The sequence below is a fragment of the Cervus elaphus genome, chromosome 18, assembly GCF_910594005.1.
Source record: "Cervus elaphus chromosome 18, mCerEla1.1, whole genome shotgun sequence".
NCBI lineage: Eukaryota > Metazoa > Chordata > Mammalia > Artiodactyla > Cervidae > Cervus > Cervus elaphus.
In genome coordinates, this window is record NC_057832.1 from 53,637,394 (window position 1) to 53,659,252 (window position 21,859).

General features: G+C 39.9%; 1 protein-coding gene across 4 annotated transcripts in view; it reads right to left on the reverse strand.

The window, feature by feature from the left end:
- RELN (reelin) overlaps positions 1-21,859 on the reverse strand; it is a 527,544-nt gene that overhangs the window by 435,149 nt on the left and 70,536 nt on the right. For all 4 annotated transcript variants that reach the window (XM_043872741.1, XM_043872740.1, XM_043872739.1 and 1 more), the window contains exon 2: positions 19,079-19,189. In XM_043872741.1, the coding sequence (XP_043728676.1) occupies positions 19,079-19,189 (111 nt within the window). The remainder of the gene's footprint in view (positions 1-19,078; positions 19,190-21,859) is intronic.

Below are 21,859 nucleotides of genomic sequence, written 5' to 3' on the forward strand. Positions count from 1 at the left end.
TCTGAAGTATATTCCCTTAAGCACGTACTCGATCTTGTCTCTTGTTAAAGTGGACAGACTGACAGGCTGTGAAAAGCCTCACTCTCACAGAAAAACAGTTTTCTCTTATTAGCAAAGACACAGTATTACAAAATGGCTTTAAAAATTATTATTTAAGAAAAAGAGAGAAAAGTATTTCTTTTTAAATTTATTTGTTTATTTATTTTACTTTACAATATTGTATTGGTTTTGCCATACATTGACTTGAATCCTCCATGGGTGTACATGTGTCCCCCATCCTGATTCTGCTTTTATCCACTGAGCAGTAAGACCTCATTTACAGAAACGATTTTATAGAGCAATAGACCTCATTTATCTTCCAGAATTATTGTTAAAAACTTAGGCATGAGAAAGTACCCCCACATAATGACCTACTGCTCTGTCCTTGTTGTTTGGCGCTCAGTCTTTGGGGCAAATATTTTCTTTAATGACAGAAATAAGGTTATATTTGTCAAGACAGAGGAATCTCTTTGCCAATAATTTTTTAACACTAACAGACAAAATTATAACAAGACAATTTCAAAATTCATAACTTATACAGCACAGTGGCAACTTTTACTAGAATCTGCTCTAAAAATATGACTTTACCAATCTTTTTATTTCTGAGCAGCCAATTTACCGTGTTCCTGAGCACATGGATTTGAGTAAGAATAAGAAAGAGAATGGAGCTTAAAAGAACTCCTCTTCCTTAGGGATACATTTTTAAAGTACCTACATTGATTTCTGGGCACATATCCTACTAGGGCTGAATTTATCTATCTAGAATATGTAAACTGTCCAGAGAAGACAGACAAGTTAAATAATTAAAGAGCTATGAAATGGATGAATCACAGGTAAAGTGTGGGGATTTTTTAGTTTTTTTATTTGGTTGGTTTTTTGTCATTTGTTTGCTCTTTGCCTAAAGGAAAGAACTACTTTTAAACAAACATATACCATTTTCAATTATATAAAAAATTATACAAAAAAACATTTGAAGTTATGCAAAGTGTTACACACATATATATACACCAGAAAACCTTTAATCACCTCACTTGAATAGACTTTAATCAAGTCTATTCTCTTCAACTATGTTCCCAAAAAATTATAGAGTCACCATTTTTTAGTCATTATTTTTTGAAAGATCTAAGAAATAAAATAAGAAATTTACTGTCATGTATCATTAATACACTGACTTGCCCCTATGATATGAAGATGAACTGAACAATCTCTTGACAATGTTTCTACTCTCTTGATTCTACTTGATTTCTACTCTCTTGATTAAGAAGGCACTTAATCAATCACTCTCCTATCTGAAGGCACTGATATCTGCTACCTCCAGGAAAGAAAGGAACAAAGTGATGGGCAAGATAATAAATTTTTCCAGGATCTCTGATAATAAAATATACATCTGTTCCTACACTCTCAAGTGTTTGTACAGATGTGCAGACACATAAATACATATGTAGATTTGGAAATAGCCTCAAACTTAAAGGCAATAATACTTTCTCTCTCTTGTCCATACCTGTCTACTTGTGCACATATTAATACATGCATTTTACTAATGTCAATGCTAGTAAAATACCTTATAAAGATTCAAAGATTTTTGTTATTCATTCAATAAGTATTTATTGAGCACTGGTTATGTGCCATGACAGTGAAGCTGACTAGACCATCTCTCATCCTCAAAGAGATACAAAAGCTTTTAAACAAGTAAATTCAGCAGATTGTTAGAGATATCTGGTGAAGGTCAGAGGGTAGAGCGTTGAGGAAGCAGCAAAGAGGTCTATGAAGGCAGGGACCACAGAGGAGCAGAGAGGAGGGATCACAAGGGCTCAGTAGAGGAGGTGAGTCAGGACAGAGGCCTTAAAAAATGGCAGGATGTCTGCCCAGCAAACAGAGCCAGAAGGAATTCCAAGCACTATAAACAAGGTCTAAAGTTGCTGGGATTTTGGAACAGTGTGTGGGCTGCCATGATTGGTGCATGGATATGTATGTGTGTATGTAGAGGGAGTAGGTGACTGGAAAGGAATTGAAGGAAGCTGGGAAGAAACAGGAATTAGGGACAGATGGGGCTAAGCAGAGAAGGGCTTTTTAAAAGTGAAGTTTATTTTGTCTGTAATAGAAACCAGTTCAAGCTGCCTCAGGCTGTTAAGTGGAGTTTAATGAATGGCTATAGAGCCAGGTTTGGATTATGGCTTTGCAACTCCTTATGTGTCACCCTGGGCAGGTTACCTGCCGTCTCTGTACCTTAGCTTCTCTATCAACAAAATGAGAATAACTATAGTAGGATTTTTGTTCAGATCAAAAGAGTTAATACCTGCAACACATCTGGCACACAGCAAGTGTTTGATAGATGTTAGCTATTCTTAATTGTTTCTTAGAGCCCAAGAATTATCTGAGCCTGATGGGAAGAAAACCTAAAATAAGAGCTTGGAAAGCTCTGACACCTCAAGCAGCATTCCATCTCTCTCCTCCTATTTCTGCATGATTTTCCTTGGAGCCACTGTGGAAAAGAGCTGCTCAGAGCTCCCGAAAGTTTATATCTTGCCTTGACTGAGCTCATGAAGAGTTGGACTGTGATTGATGAGTCTTAATTCTAAATTCCTATACTAGTAAATTTGATTGACTCAGCTTGGCTTTAAAATTGGGAAAGGAGTACCACAAGACTTTATATTGTCACCTTTCTTATTTAACTTATATGCAGAGTACATCATGCAAAATGCCAGGCTGGATGAAGTACAAGCTGGAATCAAGATTGCCAGGAGAAATATCAACAACCTCAGATACACAGATGATACCATGCAAATAGCAGAAAGTTAAAAGGAACTAAAGAGCCTCTTGATGGTAAAAGAGGAGAGTGGAAAAGCTGGTCTGAAACTCAACATTAAAAAAACTAAGATCATGGCATCCAATCCCATCACTTCATGGCAAATGGAAATGGGGAAAGTGGAAGCAATGACTGATTTTATTTTCTTGGTCTCCAAAATCATTGCAGATGGTGACTGCAACCAGGAAATTAAGACGCTTGCTCCTTGGAAGGAAAGCTACAACAAACCTAGAGAGCACATTAAAAAGTAGAGACATCACTTTGCTGACAAAGGCCCATATAGCCAAAGATATGTTTTTTTGTTTTTTTTTTTCCAGTGGTCATGGACAGATGTGAGAGCTGGACCATAAAGAAGATTGAGCACCAAAGAACTGATGATTTCAAACTGTGGTGCTGGAGAAGACTATTAAGAGTCCCTCAGACTGCAAGGAGATCAAACCAGTCAATCCTAAAAAAAAAAAAATCAGTCCTGAGTATTCACTGGAAGGACTAATACTGAAGCTGAAGCTCCAATACTTTGGCCACTTGACGCAAAAAAACCCGATTCATTGGAAAAGACCCTGATGCTGGGAAAGATTGAGGACCAAAGGAGAAGCGGGTGGCAGAGGATGAGATGGTTAGATAGCATCACTGACTCAATGGACATGAATTTCAGCAAATTCCAGGAGATAGTGACGGACAGGAAAGCCTAGCATGCTGCAGTCCATGGAGTCACAAAGAGTCAGACACAACTTAGTGACTAAACAACAACAACAACAGCAACAGTTTGGCTTGTGTACCCCATGGTTTAATCTGAGGCCAAAGTGATAGGGTAAAAACAATGCCACAGTAACCTATCTCCCGAGAATGGCATGAAGAAAGGCAAAGGAGTCACTCATCTCGATTTCCAACCATTTTCAGGTCTGAACCATAGAGAAAGCTAAGTGCAATGAGCATCTTCAGAGCTTTTACAGCTGCTGATGAATTACTTAAGGAATTTGGTGGTCTTTTGCCTTACATCCTCCTTAAACGTTTCCAATTTGCATAGCCCTAAAGGTCCGTCTAGTCAAGGCTATGGTTTTTCCAGTGGTCATGTATGGATGTGAGAGTTGGACTGTGAAGAAAGCTGAGTGCCGAAAAATGATGCTTTTGAACTGTGGTGTTGGAGAAGACTCTTGAGAGTCCCTTGGCCTGCAAGGAGATGCAACCAGTCCATCCTAAAGGAGATCAGTCCTGGGTGTTCATTGGAAGGACTGATGCTAAAGCTGAAATTCCAATACTTTGGACACCTCATGCGAAGAGTTGACTCATTGGAAAAGACCCTGATGCTGGGAGGGATTGGGGGTATGAGGAGAAGTGGACGATAGAGGATGAGGTGGCTGGATGGCATCACCGACTCGATGGACATGAGATTGAGTAAACTCCAGGAGTTGGTGATGGACAGGGAGGCCTGGCATGCTGCAATTCATGGGGTCGCAAAGAGTCGGACACGACTGAGCGACTGAACTGAACTCCTTTCAAGAATCTGGAAACAACCAATTGTGGTATATCACTATAAAAATGTAGTATATCCATACAATAGAATTATGACTTAGAAAAAGGAATGAAGTACTGATACATGCTACAACATAAATGAACCTTGAAAATATCAAGCTAAGTTAAAGAAGTCAGATACAAAGCCATATATTGTACTTGAAATGTCTACTTGAAATGTTTAAAATAGGCACATCTATAGGGACAGAAGGCTGAGCACTGAAGAATTGATGCTTTTGAATTGTGATGCTGGAGAAGACTCTTGAGAGTCCTCTGGACAGCAAGGATATCAAACCAGTCAATCCTAAAGGAAATCAACTCTGAATATTCATTAGAAGGACTAATGCTGTAGCTGAAGCTCCAATCCTTTGGCCACCTGATGTGAAGAGCTGACTCACTGGAAAAGACCCTAATGCTAGGAATGCCTGAGGGCAAGAGGAGAAGGGGTGACAGAGGATGCAATGGTTGGATGGCATCACTGACTCAACGGACACAAGTCTGAGCAAACTCGGGGAGGTCGTGATGGAGAGGGAACGCTGGCATGCTGCAATCCACGGGTTCACAAAGAATCAGACACAATTTAGCAACTGAATAACAACAAACAACAACAGAGAGACAGACAGTAGATTAGTGGTTGTCAGGGACAGAAGGGAAGAAAGGATGGTGAGTGAGTGCTAATGGGAATGGGATTTCCTTTGCAGGTGATAAAATATTCTGCCATTAGATATAGGTGTTAGTTGCACAACTTTGTGAATATACTAGAAATCACTGAAAAGTAAACTTCAAATGGTAAATTTAAAGGATGTGAGTTACATTTTTAAAAAAGTATCTGAGACTGGGTATGATGTCAGAACGCCTGGTTTTAGTTTTCATACCCACACTCTTATTCAGAGCCACCGCTTGCCCTTCCTAAGCCCTGCCTCCTTACATGAGGGCAGGGGCTGAGGCAGGCTCCACCCAAGGGGCATCTCAGATCTAAGTTCTATGGGTAAGAAATTGGGCTCATTCCCACTTCAAATTAAAGTCAACCTCCCTCTTTCAATCTTCTGCCACTTGAACTGTCTTCTCATTCTGTTTCCTATTTCAAAGAAAGAATTTCTGATTATTTTTTTAATTTTTTAATTTTTTGATTATTTTTTAAAAAATACCTATTTTGAGCATATATACAATACATGGCAGTTGAATGGATAATCTCACTTAACACACCTAACAACTTTGTGAACTGGTCTTTCCTATCAATCTCACTTTACAAATGCAGACACTGGAGCTCAGGGGACGAAAGGACACGGTCCAGGGCAGCAAGAAGCAGAGCGAGGCATGGAGCCAGAGCTGCCTAACTCCAGAGGTCACATTATGACCCCTGCACTGAGATGCCTTTCTCCCCTAGCTCTTCCACTTGACCCAAATCTCATGCTCCTCAACATTTTCTCTAGCAATTTGTCAACTAATTCAGCAGTTATATTCATCATGCCCATTACTCTTGTAAGTGATTTTCTGTAGTGATTTGTGAATTGAGAAATAACCCTAAATTCTTTGTCATATGTCAAATGTGAACCATATAATAGTATTTCTTAATGAAGCTAATGCTGGCATACCCTAATGGGATGAATAAAGAACAAACTTAGGCTAATACCCCATAAAGAGGAAAGATGAATGACAACTTCATCTCTTGTCAACTATGTTCCTTGTACCATTTACCACAGTGGTGGTAGTGGTGGTGGTTTAGTTGTTAAGTCACATACAGCTCTTATGACCCCATGGATTATAACCCACCAGGCTCCTTTGTCCCTGGGATTTCCCAGAGGCAAGAATACTGGAGTGGGTCTCCATTTCCTTCTCCAGATCTTCCCAACCCAGGAATCAAACCCATGTCTTCTGCATTGCAGGTGGATTCTTTTCAGACTGAGCCACGAAGACTACAGTAATTTGTTTAATTAAACTAAAGTCTTCTTGTCAATTATATTATAGCTCATTTACCATACCCCAAAAAAGGTCATGCTTCCAGTCCCTCAATGTGTTTAAAATTTCTTATGTATGTTACAAAATATTTCTCTGTAAAGGGACAGAAAAAATAAATTTAACAAGATCATCTGAGTAGTTAAACTTGATTGCAGCTAGTAAACAAATATCACAATATATAGGACGGTACTTAATGAAGTTGTTAGTGGCTGTCCCTTCTTTACAGATATTACAGCCTAAATATTTGCATGTATTTATAACATGTGTATGTCTCAAACTCACACAGATATGACATCCAAAACTGAACTGCAGCTAATGTCCAAGGATGCAGGGGTCTTGGTGATAATTACTAAATTTGTAAAAAGATCTACTTAGTTTTGAAGGGAAGGATAACCAAAAATTAGCTCACATGGACCCTATATTTTTATTCTTAGTGACAATGAAACAAAGCAGTAACAAAAACTTGTGTTCTGGAAATGAAAGATACAATCTACATCTACTGGTAAAGTACACATTTTTATTAAGTAGTGATTAATATAAGATGGCATCACTGACTCGATGGACATGAGTTTGAGTAAACTCTGGGAGTTGGTGATGGACAGGGAGGCCTGGCATGCTACAATTCATGGGGTCGCAAAGAGTCAGACACGACTGAGCGACTGAACTGAACTGAATATAAGATTTACTAAAACTTGAAGTCTTAAAATATTTACTTTGTTTTTTAAATTTATCCCTATTCATCTAGAGTGCCATATCACTCTGGGAATAAAATTATTAAGTTCTAAAGTTCTAATACCATGCTTTAAAGATAATACTGAAAATATTACATTTTTATGGTACTTGCTTAATCTCTATTAGAACATGATATGATTGACTGAATCCAAGAACACATCTTGGATCTGATCACTACATTTTCTCCCCAAATTTATACTTCATCAAATCTTGTCATTCTAGAATGGGTCTTACCAAAAAGTAAATTAAAAGCATAGGAAATTATAAAAGCTTAAATGAAAAACTGCTAAGATGGCTGATATATTAGCTGAAAATAATTATCTAGGAATTACAAAGCAATTTATGCAGAGTCTAACAAAAGTTTAATTTATGCAGCGTCTAACAATCTGAAGTGTGGCTGCTACTCATCAGAACTGCAAACCTGATTCTCAGGTTTTAGAAAGCCAGAACACCAAAAACTAAGCAATATGCTTTTAGAGCCAGAATACTAAGTATTGAGAAAAATGAATTTCAGTGTCTGGACAAGGAACAATTTTGTATGAAAGGATATTCAAATAGCCTTTCATTGAGCAATCACAATGAGCCTTGAAGATTTACATGATTGAGCTGGAATTCAGTGCCAAAGACAAGAGGGAAGCATTTTTTTCTGGGATACACAAAGAGATATCCATAATTAAACATCAGTCCTCCCTAGGGCAGCATGTTTTCTTATATTGACAAGCAAAATGAGGTATTTCAAATCATGCATTACTGGCATACAGTCAGCTTTTGTGTAGCTATTGTTTTCATGTATTTCTGGCTATTAGGCATTTGTCTATTTTTGGTCAGTGAGACATACATTTTAAAGAATTCTGGTTTTACACAGAAGCATATGTAGTTATGCTAGAGGGATTACATTTATACAACAATATCTTAAGAGTAATTATGGCCTTATTTTGGCTGGTAATACACACATATTATATTCAAAAGAGAGTGAGTATAACTTTAGTGTAATCAGTACAATTAAAATTAACTATAAGCAGAAAAAAGGGCTTCTCAGGTGGCTCGGTGGTTAAGAGTCCATCTGCTAATACAGGAGACGCAGGTTCGATCCCTGGATCAGAAAGACCCCCTGGAGAAGGAAATAGCAACGCGCTCCAGCATCCCTGCCTGGAAAATCCCATGGACAGAGGAGCCCAGTACGCTGTAACCCATGAGGTCACAAAGAGTTGGACACGACTGAGCACACACATGCATACACACACATTTAACTAGTTGTGATAAGGTAAAGTAAAACATATAGTTGGGCCTAGAAAAGTACTTCTGGAATGTTTTTTTCCACTTATGCATATATGTGCTCAGTCACTCAGTCGTGTTTTGGCAGGCGGTTCTTTAGCAGCTAAGCTTATCACACACTAATTCCATGATACATTGGAAAAATGCAAATAAGTAATATTTGCTTAAAATTTCATCAGTTAAAAGTGTTAGTCACTGTCCATGGAATTCTCCAGGCAAGAATACTGGAGTGGGTTGCCATTCCCTTCTCCAGGAGATCTTCCCAACCCAGGGATCAAACCTGGGTCTCTTGCACTGCAGGTGGTTTCTTTACTGACTGAGCCACCTTAAGTCAGAGCCTAATGATAGATTATGTATTCAATAATTCTTTTGTTCTAGATCAAAGACTGCCACATTATTTCAGTCTGATTCCTATAGCTACAAAACTATAAAAAAGCAGAAATTGTTACATTTTACCTTCTATAAGACTGTTCTTTTATTTTCTAATCTATACCCTATTCAAATCTTTTCCATTCTATTTAAATTGTAAAGACTATATTATACTTAAATACCAAAAATGTAATGTGCTTTTGTTTCCAAAATGATTATTTATCTAAAAAGACATTTAATCTTCTGTTTTCTATTATGTTATTTTTTTTTTTTAATTTTTTTATTAGTTGGAGGCTAATTACTTCACAACATTTCAGTGGGTTTTGTCATACATTGATATGAATCAGCCATAGATTTACACTTATTCCCCATCCCGATCCCCCCTCCCACCTCCCTCTTCACCCGACTCCTCTGGGTCTTCCCAGTGCACCAGGCCCGAGCACTTGTCTCATGCATCCCACCTGGGCTGGTGATCTGTTTCACCATAGATAGTATACATGCTGTTCTTTTGAAACATCCCACCCTCACATTCTCCCACAGAGTTCAAAAGTCTGTTCTGTATTTCTGTGTCTCTTTTTCTGTTATTTCTGTCTTTGTGCCAGTACCATACTGTCTTGATGACTGTGGCTTTGTAGTAGAGTCTGAAGTCAGGCAGGTTGATTCCTCCAGTTCCATTCTTCTTTCTCAAGATTACTTTGGCTATTCGAGGTTTTTTGTATTTCCATACAAATTGTGAAATTCTTTGGTCTAGTTCTGTGAAAAATACCGTTGGTAGCTTGATAGGGATTGCATTGAATCTATAGATTGCTTTGGGTAGAATAGCCATTTTGACAATATTGATTCTTCCAATCCATGAACACGGTATGTTTCTCCATCTGTTTGTGTCCTCTTTGATTTCTTTCATCAGTGTTTTATAGTTTTCTATGTATAGGTCTTTTGTTTCTTTAGGTAGATATACTCCTAAGTATTTTATTCTTTTTGTTGCAATGGTGAATGGTATTGTTTCCTTAATTTCTCTTTCTGTTTTTTCATTGTTAGTATATAGGAATGCAAGGGATTTCTGTGTGTTAATTTTATATCCTGCAACTTTACTATATTCATTGATTAGTTCTAGTAATTTTCTGGTAGAGTCTTTAGGGTTTTCTATGTAGAGGATCATGTCATCTGCAAACAGTGAGAGTTTCACTTCTTCTTTTCCTATCTGGATTCCTTTTACTTCTTTTTCTGCTCTGATTGCTGTGGCCAAAACTTCCAACACTATGTTGAACAGTAGTGGTGACAGTGGGCACCCTTGTCTTGTTCCTGATTTCAGGGGGAATGCTTTCAATTTTTCACCATTGAGGGTGATGCTTGCTGTGGGTTTGTCATATATGGCTTTTATAATGTTGAGGTATGTTCCTTCTATTCCTGCTTTTTGGAGAGTTTTAATCATAAATGAGTGTTGAATTTTGTCAAAGGCTTTCTCTGCATCTATTGAGATAATCATATGGTTTTTATCTTTCAATTTGTTAATGTGGTGTATTACGTTGATTGATTTGCGGATATTGAAGAATCCTTGCATTCCTGGGATAAAGCCCACTTGGTCGTGGTGTATGATTTTTTTAATATGTTGTTGGATTCTGTTTGCTAGAATTTTGTTAAGGATTTTTGCATCTATGTTCATCAGTGATATTGGCCTGTAGTTTTCTTTTTTTTGTGGCATCTTTGTCTGGTTTTGGAATTAGGGTGATGGTGGCCTCATAGAATGAGTTTGGAAGTTTACCTTCTTCTGCAATTTTCTGGAAGAGTTTGAGTAAGGTAGGTGTTAGCTCTTCTCTAAATTTTTGGTAGAATTCAGCTGTGAAGCCATCTGGTCCTGGGCTTTTGTTTGCTGGAAGATTTTTGATTACACTTTCGATTTCCTTGCCTGTGATGGGTCTGTTAAGATCTTCTATTTCTTCCTGGTTCAGTTTTGGAAAGTTATACTTTTCTAAGAATTTGTCCATTTCATCCAAGTTGTCCATTTTATTGGCATAGAGCTGCTGGTAGTAGTCTCTTATGATCCTTTGTATTTCAGTGTTGTCTGTTGTGATCTCTCCATTTTCATTTCTAATTTTGTTAATTTGGTTCTTCTCTCTTTGCTTCTTAATGAGTCTTGCTAATGGTTTGTCAATTTTGTTTATTTTTTCAAAAAACCAGCTTTTAGCTTTGTTGATTTTTGCTATGGTCTCTTTAGTTTCTTTTGCATTTATTTCTGCCCTGATTTTTAAGATTTCTTTCCTTCTGCTAACCCTGGGGTTCTTCATTTCTTCCTTCTCTAATTGCTTTAGGTGTAGAGTTAGGTTATTTATTTGGCTTTTTTCTTGTTTCTTGATGTAAGCCTGTAATGCTATGAACTTTCCCCTTAGCACTGCTTTTACAGTGTCCCATAGGTTTTGGGTTGTTGTGTTTTCATTTTCATTCATTTCTATACATATTTTGATTTCTTTTTTGATTTCTTCTATGATTTGTTGGTTATTCAGAAGTGTGTTATTTAGCCTCCATGTGTTTGAATTTTTAACAATTTTTTTCCTGTAATTGAGATCTAATCTTACTGCACTGTGGTCAGAAAAGATGACTGGAATGATTTCAATTTTTTTGAATTTTCCAAGACCAGATTTATGGCCCAGGATGTGATCTATTCTGGAGAAGGTTCCGTGTGCACTTGAGAAAAAGGTGAAGTTGATTGTTTTGGGGGGAAATGTCCTATAGATATCAATTAGGTCTAGCTGGTCCATTGTGTCATTTAAAGTTTGTGTTTCCTTGTTAATTTTCTGTGTAGTTGATCTATCCATAGTTGTGAGTGGGGTATTAAAGTCTCCCACTATTATTGTGTTACTATTAATTTCCTCTTTCATACTCGTTAGTGTTTGCCGTACATATTGCGGTGCTCCTATGTTGGGTGCATATATATTTATAATTGTTATATCTTCTTCTTGGATTGATCCTTTGATCATTATGTAGTGTCCTTCTTTGTCTCTTTTCACAGCTTTTATTTGAAAGTCTATTTTATCTGATATGAGTATTGCGACTCCTGCTTTCTTTTGGTCTCCGTTTGCATGAAATATTTTTTTCCAGCCCTTCACTTTCAGTCTGTATGTGTCTCTTGTTTTGAGGTGGGTCTCTTGTAGACAGCATATATAGGGGTCTTGTTTTTGTATCCATTCAGCCAATCTTTGTCTTTTGGTTGGGGCATTCAACCCATTTACATTTAAGGTAATTATTGATAGGTGTGGTCCCGTTGCCATTTACTTTGTTGTTTTGGGTTCACGTTTATACAACCTTTCTGCATTTCCTGTCTAGAGAAGATCCTTTAGCATTTGTTGAAGAGCTGGTTTGGTAGTGCTGAATTCTCTCAGCTTTTGCTTATCTGTAAAGCTTTTGAGTTCTCCTTCATATCTGAATGAGATCCTTGCTGGATACAGTAATCTAGGTTGTAGGTTATTCTCTTTCATTACTTTCAGGACGTCCTGCCATTCCCTTCTGGCCTGGAGGGTTTCTATTGATAGATCAGCTGTTATCCTTATGGGAATCCCTTTGTGTGTTATTTGTTGTTTTTCCCTTGCTGCTTTTAATATTTGTTCTTTGTGTTTGATCTTTGTTAGTTTGATTAATATGTGTCTTGGGGTGTTTCGCCTTGGGTTTATCCTGTTTGGAACTCTCTGGGTTTCTTGGACTTGGGTGGCTATTTCCTTCCCCATTTTAGGGAAGTTTTCAGCTATTATCTCCTCGAGTATTTTCTCATGGCCTTTCTTTTTGTCTTCTTCTTCTGGAACTCCTATGATTCGAATGTTGGGGCGTTTCACATTGTCCCAGAGGTCCCTGAGGTTGTCCTCATTTCTTTTGATCCTTTTTTCTTTTTTCCTCTCTGCTTCATTTATTTCCACCATTTTATCTTCTATCTCACTTATCCTATCTTCTGCCTCCGTTATTCTACTCTTGGTTCCCTCCAAAGTGTTTTTGATCTCATTCATTGCATTATTCATTTTTAATTGACTCTTTTTTATTTCTTCTAGGTCTTTATTAAACAATTCTTGTATCTTTTCAATCTTTGTTTCCAAGCTATTTATCTGTAACTCCATTTTGTTTTCAAGATTTTGGATCATTTTTATTATCATTATTCTAAATTCTTTTTCAGGTAGATTCCCTATCTCCTCCTCTTTTGTTTGACTTGGTGGGCATTTTTCTTGTTCCTTTACCTGTTGGGTATTTCTTTGCCTTTTCATCTTGTTTAGATTGCTGTGTCTGGAGTGGACTTTCTGTATTCTGGAGGTCTGTGGTTCCTTTTTATTGTGGAGGATTTACCCAGTGGGTGGGGTTGGACATTTGGCTTGTCAAGGTTTCCTGGTTAGGGAAGCTTGCGTCAGTGTACTGGTGCGTGGAACTTGATTTCTTCTCTTTGGAGAGCAATGGAGTGCCCAGTAATGAGTTTTGAGTTGGGTCTATGTGTTAGGTGTGACCTTGGGTAGCCTGTATGTTGACATTCAGGGCTATGTTCCTGTGTTGCTGGAGAATTTGCGTGGTATGTCTTGCTCTAAAACTTATTGGCTCTTGGGTGGTGGTTGGTTTCAGTGTAGGTATGGAGGCTTTTGGACGGTCACTTATCACTTAAAGTTCCATGTAGTCAGGAGTTTTCTGGTGTTCTCAGGTTTTGGGCTTAAGTTTCCTGCCTCTGGATTTCAGTTTTATTCTTCCTGTAGTCTCAGGACTTCTCCAACTATACAGCTCTGATAATTAAACTTCTAGGTTAATGGCGAAAAGATTCTCCCCCGTTAGGGACACCCAGAGAGGTTCACAGAGTTACATGAACAGGAGAAAAGGGAGGAGGGAGATAGAGATGAGTAGGAGGAGAAAAAGGGGGACTCAAGAGGAGAGAGACAGATCTACGCAGCTGTCTGTTCCCAGAGTGTTCTCGTATCTCAGACACCTACAAGGATTCACAGAATTGGATGGGGAAGAGAAGGGGAAAAGAGGAAATAGAGGTGTTCTGAGGTAGAAAACAGAGAGTCAAGATTGGGAGGGAATAATCTTCGGTTTTAAGATAGGGCTTCTCTTTTTTTTTTTTTTTTTGTAAGGTTATAGTGTAGTGAAGATGAAAATGAAGAGTAGTAGAGGAGTACTAGAGGACTTTAAAAGAAATAAGAGAAAAAGAAAAATAGAAAATAGAAGAGAAAAAGGAAAGAAAAAAAAAAAGAAGAAAAAGGAGAAGAAAAAAAAAGAAAAAGAAAAAAAAAAAAAAAAGAAAGAAAAAAAAAATTTTTTTTTTTCCCCTAATTAAAAAAAATCGTAAAAATCTATGAAAATGAAAGTTAAGGAGTAATGGGGGAGTAATAGGGAATTTTAAAGGAAAATAAAAGAGAAAAAATAAAAAAGAAAAATATAAAAAGAAAAAAAAAATTTTTTTTTTTTTCCTTACTTAGAAAAAACAGAAAAATAAAAAAAAAAGTAAAAATATGTCTAGGAATTTCTCTGGAGCTGTTGCGGTCAGTGTGGGTTCGGCTCAGTTTCAGATAGCTCCTCGTTCCAGCTTGCACTTCTCGATATCTACAGGGCCCTTCCGGTGAAGTCGGTGTTTTCTTCAGGGATTTTAATCTGTTGCACCAGTCCCTTCTGAAGCGGTTCCCTTTGTTTATTTGGCTTCTGTTTGCCGGTCTCTTCAGAGGCTCATTTCCGCCCTGACACAGGCGGCCGGAGGCGGACTCTTATTCAGGTAGCTAGTTCCGTTGCGCTGCTGGGAGGGGCTGACGCTGCGGGGCGGGGCTGGCGCTGCGGGGCGGGGCTGACGCTGCGGGGCGGGGCTGGCGCTGCGGGGCGGGGCTGACGCTGCGGGGAGGGGCTGGCCCTGCGGGGGCGGGGCTGACGCTGCGGGGAGGGGCTGGCCCTGCGGGGGCGGGCTGGCGCTGCGGGAAGGGGCTGACGCTGCTTTCTCCGTCTGCGCTGCTCAGGCTCCCGGCTGTTCTATATGGAGCGCGCCCCGCGCTGCGCGAGGTTCCAGCCCTCGGGTGTTACACAAAAGCGCGGAAGGAAAAGCTGCGCCTGCTCTCTGTGCCTTCCCCGTCAGAGCGGTCCAGGCAGCCAGGGGCTTGGTGGGCGCGCTATCCCCAGGTGTGGCGCACCCACTCCCTTCCGCGGACCCAGTCTCAGTTTCCGCTGGCGCCAGGCGGGTGCGCGCGCCTTCCGCCCTCCGCGTCCCCAGCCCCAGTCCCCGCCCCGCGCCGGTCGGGTGCCTGCGCCCTGTGTCTCGCCGCGACCTTCCCCTCCCCCCTGCCTCCTGCCTCCGGCGGGGCTGGGCCGGTCCGCAGCCTGCGAGCTCTTCTCGGGACTTTCCCCGTCCCTTTGTTCTGCGAACGGCCGGCAGTGTGTTCCGGCCGGTCAATTTTCTCTCTCTCCTTTGGTCTCCCACAGTTCAAGTTGGCACCTCACAGAAGCTCCCCCCGATTGTCCTCAGGGCACTCAGGCCCGGACCCTAGCCCAAGCAAGGCCGCCTAAGACTCCCTTCCCAGGACGGGTCTCCGTCCTTAGCTCTTTTGTCTCACTTTTTATCTTTTATATTTTGTCCTACCTCCTTTCGAAGACAATGGTCTGCTTTTCTGGGCGCCTGATGACCTCAGCTAGCGATCAGAAGTTGTTTTGTGAAGTTTGCTCTGCATTCGGTTATTCTTTTGATGAATTTGTAGGAGAGAAAGTGGTCTCCCGGTCCTACTCCTCCGCCATCTTGGCTCCTCCCCCTGTTTTCTATTATGTTATTTATAAAGATTAACTGTTTAATAATATTCAAGTCATTTTATTAAATTTTGTTTTTAAGGTAACTTACCACTATCACATAAACACACAAAAAAATTGTTTGGATATTACTGGAACTTAAAAAAAGACCTCAATTACCCATCCATCCACATAAAAATCATGTCCTATAAAAACGCCAAGTGACCAGTGGGAGACCTGAGCATTTGATTATGGAGATCAAACTACCATCAATGGACTTCAAGTTCAGAAGTCTCTTCAGCCTCTATATCATAGGCTGGAGGTCATGGGAAGACTACATGCCACTTAACCAAACCAAAATACATTCTAATTCAAGTGAAACTGCCTTTTTACAAGCTTTTTGAAAGCTTGTAAGCTTTCAAAGTCATCATGGAAAATACCTTAAGGCTAAGGTGTCTTTAAACCATTTCTAAAAATTTTCAATTTTTATTTTGTTTGGCTTACTAGCTAAAATCTGAGGCATATGATACATGCATTGTATATATTCTTTCAATATATGTTTACAATATACTTATAAATGATACTTAATGACTCTTCTCATTTCAAGTCTCCATCATGGCAAATGATGGTTACTTCATTCAGCCAAGTTCTCTCAAATCATGTGGAGCTATAATCCTCAGATTAATGCCACCTGAGAACTGTTTCTCTGTGTGTGTGCTTCCTCCCTGCCCCACCCCAGTCCAGCCAAAGGAAGTACATAAAAGTCCTGGGCTGAGAACAGCAGCTGCTTCAGGTATCAAGATTTATAATTTGGGGATACCTAGTTTTACTTCCAGAGAAGGCAATGGCACCCCACTCCAGTACTCTCGCCTGGAAAATCCCATGGATGGAGGAGCCTGGTAGGCTGCGGTCCATGGGGTCACTAAGAGTTGGACACGACTGAGCGACTTCCCTTTCACTTTTCACTTTCATGCATTGGAGAAGGAAATGGCAACCCACTCCAGTGTTCTTGCCTGGAGAATCCCAGGGACGGGGGAGCCTGGTGGGCTTCCATCTATGGGGTCGCACAGAGTTGGACACAACTGAAGTGACTTAGCAGCAGCAGCAGCAGTTTTACTTCAATGGTGAAGGGCAGGGAAGCCTGGCATGCTGCAGTCCATGGGGTCGCAAAAAGCTGGACACAACTGAGTGACTGAACAACAAGTTTTACTAAATATTTTCTATGTGGTGAGGGCTTTATCACCTCCTTTCATCCTTGCCACTGCTCAACACCTTAGGAAAGCAGGTGTCACTGTCATCAGCATTTCATAGATGAGGAAACTAAGCTTAGTAAGCAACGTGGCTGAGGCACATGACTAATGAAGGCTGGGGTCTGGATCTGTGAGCAGGTCTGGCTGACTGCATGCATGGTGCACAGCCTTACCCTGACCACACCCCCCACATATGCTCCTTCTGGTCCAGCCTTGGCCGATGTCAGTGTGCACCTGGACTCCTTCCATGCCTTGTCACATCAGACCTTTAACCACTGAACAGTCTCTTTGCACCCACTCCTGGACCTGACAGTTTGTTCTCCATGCTGACAACAGAATGATCCCTTTAAAATGGAAGTCTGTTCAAGTCACTCGTCAGCTGAGACTCCCAAAGCACCCTCTGGTCCTGAATGCTCTGGCCGTGGTCTCCTATCTGGACTTATCTCTCTCCCTCTGGGTTTCAAGTCAGTCACTCCAAGGTTTTCTTTTCATCCCTAGAACACAGCCAGCCTCTGAGGCCTTTGCATCTACTGTTCTCTCCTTCAGGAGTGCTGTGCCCCACCTTCCACAGGGAGCTAATTCCTTCTCATTCTTCACATCTCAGCTCAATGCAACTTCCCCAGGAAAGGGGCAAGTAACTATATGCCATTTTACTCCAGTTTAGATTTCATTTCTCTGTCACACCCTTTCCCAGCACTCAGTACATTCCCTAGCTAGCCCCTAGCAAGATTTACTATTACATATTTATATGGTCATTTAAATAATGTCTCTCCCATTTAATTAATGTATACAAGTGGTTCTCAAAATTTAGTAGGCATCAAAATCACCTCAAGTGCTTATTAAAAAACTGAACACTGTCTCATCGCCCACAATATCTGATTCACTGAGTCTGGAGTAAGGCCAGGAACTCTCTATTACAAGTTCCCAGGGATGCTGAAGGTGTGGACTATGGACTGATCCAGTACAGTGGTTCTCAACCCTGGATAAACAGTAAAATCACCTGAGAGCCAATGCCAAGCCCTGTTCTCAGAGGTTCTGATTCAGCTGGGCTAAGGCAGAACCCAGGACATCTTATCCCAAATACTGCATACTTATCCTAAAACTGTTTTTATCTAAAATTTAAATTTAGGCAGTATCCTGTAAATTTTTATTTGTTAAATCTGGAAACCTTCCTTGAAAATCCTACATAACATAACACATAGTATGGCATATATTTAAGTACACATATTATATATATATGATTATAACTGACCTCTCACTTATACAAAGCACAGTAAGGGTGGGAATAAAAAAGTGGAATTTTTAGACTTAAGAGAATCTTATTTTTTCTGAAGGATTAGACCTTAAAAGTAGTAACCAACAGATTATAAAAGCTTACCTGGGATCTTTTAAAAATAGAGCAAATTCTCAATGTCAGATAATTTTAACAAGATGATTAAATGACTTCTTGGTTTCTTTACCCTGAGGCTGTGAACCTCATCTTGGGTCAGCAGGGTACCACTGCAGCCTCAACATTATTGCTCTGACATCAAGCAGTAATGCACCTGGACAGAGCTCTGCTGGGACTCAACAAAGAGCGGATGCTCCTTCATATATCAAAAGTAGGTAAAATTTATTTATTTAATAAACACTCTAGGAAAAATAAAACATTGAACACATGGCTGCCTCCAATAAAGAAATTCTCTCTCACACTAATGGAGGAAATCTCATACAGTTTTCTAATCTCAGAGCAGGATCAGAGATTTCATGTCTTACATAAATTGATATAGTATATTTGCATTTTTGATGCTGTAAAGGGTCTACTGAATTCCAGATTGGCATGTTTATCAAGCTTTGGGTAAACTACAGATTTCCAAATCTAGAACCCTCTGTGATCAGTGACCATCACATAGCATTCTGCCTCCACTTAAGTAAACTTCCAGATCTCCAGGTTAAGGACAAAGACTCCATATAAGTATTTTAAATATTAAATCACATTGTTTTATGAATACTCAACGAGAATGCAATAATTTCAACAATTATTGCTATCTTTCATTATGCGTGATGCTTACTTGCCAAACAACACGACACTTTTCACCTACTCCAAGATTTTAAGAACTGTTTATAAAAACAGGTTACTGAATAAATGTATGGGCATCAGAATGAATTCCAATTCCATCAACCTAAATGACAGAACACAGGAATCTACTCAAATCCCACAGGACCAAGTGTAATAGCAGCAGTACATGGAGAGAGGAATAGAATGGCCATCACATCAAACTCATGGTTGGTTGCATATTTATGACTTAATTCAACTCACTTAACTTTAAGCAAACATACAAAAATCACTTCAGATTATTTTCTATGAAATAATAAATGTCAAATACTTTTAGATATTTCAAAAATAAGACTTATAACTGCATAAAATATAGCTTACCAAACCCAAATGCATTAGACCCTCCAATGCTCTGTGAAGCCTGAACACTGGTAGACGTGTACAGTCCAGTCACCAGCAAGCCATCAAAGAAGGTGCTTGTCGAAATTGTCACTGAAACACAGGGGAAAAAAGAAACCTCAATTAATACAGTCAGAATAATGAGATACATTTCTGAAGTGTTAGACACTGTCAAAACAGTCTTTACTCATTATTAACAAATTATTTTTATACTATCCCTACTTAGTATTTCCTTGATATCAAAAATTACATAGGAGCAAAAAGAAACTCAGAACTCCAATGTCTGTAATCGCTGGTCTTAAATTTAGCACATCAGCCCCACCTTTCCGCATTCATTTACACTTTCCCTAGCTATGTGCAAAATCATCAGAAAATAACGTAGTACTGAATAGTCGGTTTCCCACCTTCACCACCACCCCTGAAGGCAGTCAAAGGCATTGATGGAGTTTTGGCATTGTGATGAAACACTCTTATTTTTTTAAATATTCCATACTGTGGGAAGCAATCTTACACCAGCTGAAAGCAGAACAGTAAGTTGTGCTGCCCTTCTTATTGTCAGTCTGTGTTTCATAGACGAGTCCCCTGAAGTCTTTAACAAAAGCAGGCTAATTTGCATGAAGACAGTCAGCCCTTTTCCTTTTGAGAACAAGAAAAGAAGACCACTGCATGCTTTAAGTTTTAGAACAAAGTCTACAAGAGGAGTCCAAATGGTTTCATAGCCAGAAAATCAGGATGTTCCTGAGGAAAAAAAGGTCAAATTAACTGTATCTGTACTCTACTTAGGTTTGGCTTCTTAAGATTGTATCTTGCTCACACCCTAAAAGTTGGTCATAATTTCCTCCTTGAAAATAATTTTTTCTCCTGCATTGCCTTTATTATATACCAAGATGAAGTCATTTGTAGGAAGCAGCCAAGAGAAGGTATTATTATTGTGGCAGTACACAGTGTAAGACTGAAATCATGCTTGCTGGCAGTAAGGAGAATGACTCGAGTCACATCAACTGTGATGAGAATGTTTAAATTAAACTCCAGGAAATCCAGTGAGTAGAGCAGAATGATTTGAAACTTCCATATCATAAAACATACATAAAACACTCGTATCAACAGAAGAGCCTGACAACATACTACCCCCAAAACGGCACTGGATGTTGAAGTAAATCATCGCCACATTCTTTAGTCAGATATGAGTGCTGGCATGTAAACCACATGAAAACCATTCAGCGGGGCACTGAGATGAGTAGTTTACATGCATTATCTCATTTCATTATCAGAACATCTCTGTAGAGGGGGTTCTGTTACTATTCCCAGGATACAAGTGAGGAATCTGTGGCATGGAACAATGAGGAACCTTGCCCGGGACCATCTGATAACATCTAAACTTTTTGATGCTGTTTATCTGGCTTCTCTCCCATTTTTCTCTCTGCCTCTCTGCCCCTAACCCCCTGCCCAACTAGATCCCACAGTCACAAACTGGCCATGGCCAAACTTTTGTTCAGTAACTTCTTTCCCACATTATTCACATGCATTAGGAGTATTTCAAAGCAAAATGAAAGCTATAGGAGTCAATATCACTGTTGACTAGAAAAGAAGAAGGCCAACGGCAGCCAGGAGGTATCCCCCATGGCATGTTGGTTAAAACCTAGGCCAGATAAGGGATGAGATCTGGGTCCTGGACCCTCATATGCTGCTATCTGTTCTTCAGCAAAACCACTTTGCCTCTCAGAGTCTAAATTTCCTCATTTATAGAATCACAGCTTAGTTGTCAGTCATCTGTTTTGCTTACCCCACATACCCACAACTGGTTCTATTGATGCCTTCATCCTTCAGTTCGGTGAGATAAAAAGCCCTTAAACGTCCCCCTCCCATCTAGGAGGTTTAGAATTAAGTCACTTCCTGTTAAGTTGCCTATACGAACCACAGGACTCAAATGTTGTTGTCTCAGGTCATCCTTCACAGCCTGCAGAGCCTCGCTGTGGATTCACAGGCCCCTGCTTTTACCTCCTGCCTCTCAATCCACTCCACTCCAGTCCAGCAAGATGGCACCTATCTGGTGTGAAGGCACAAGCACAGCCACTGTGGATTTCTCCGCATTTCTTTATGCTTCTATTCTGGTTCCTACTCCCAAGACTCTGAAAAATGTAAGGGCTTATGGTTTGGGGATTGAGGCAAAACTAAATTTGAGTCTTACCCTGTCTCTACCTTTGTCCCTTGTGTGATCCTGGGGTGAGTCATTGACTGTTGCTGTTCGGTCACTGAGTCATGTCTGACTCTTTGCAACTCCAGGGACTACAGCACACCAGGCTTCCCTGTCCTTCACTATCTTCCGGAGTTTGTTCAAACTCATAGAATATCCATACACAAAAGGGAAGGATAATACTATCAGGTCTACTGTAAAAAATAAAGGCAAATGTTTATTACCTATCAATGTATCTAGATCCTTAACACACTATCATGCATATAGTAATGAATCAATAAAAGTGGGTTACTTTTCCCTGCCCTTTTTTAGACCTGAAAGCCCTGCTTTGCTCTTCCCTTCCTGAGAACTGGGCTCCTGCACAGACCTCCTGGCATCTCCCTCGCTAGATGCCTGGGTGTGCCCAATCGCTGGACTGCCCACATCTGAGTCCTGCTGCCTGCAGGGTTCTCCAAGTACCCTTTCCACCCACTACTTCATTTGTGACCACAGTTCACTCAAGTCTGAACTGTGACTGCAAGTGGGCCCAAGATAAATGAACATCCCCAGCTTGTTATTAATTTATCTTC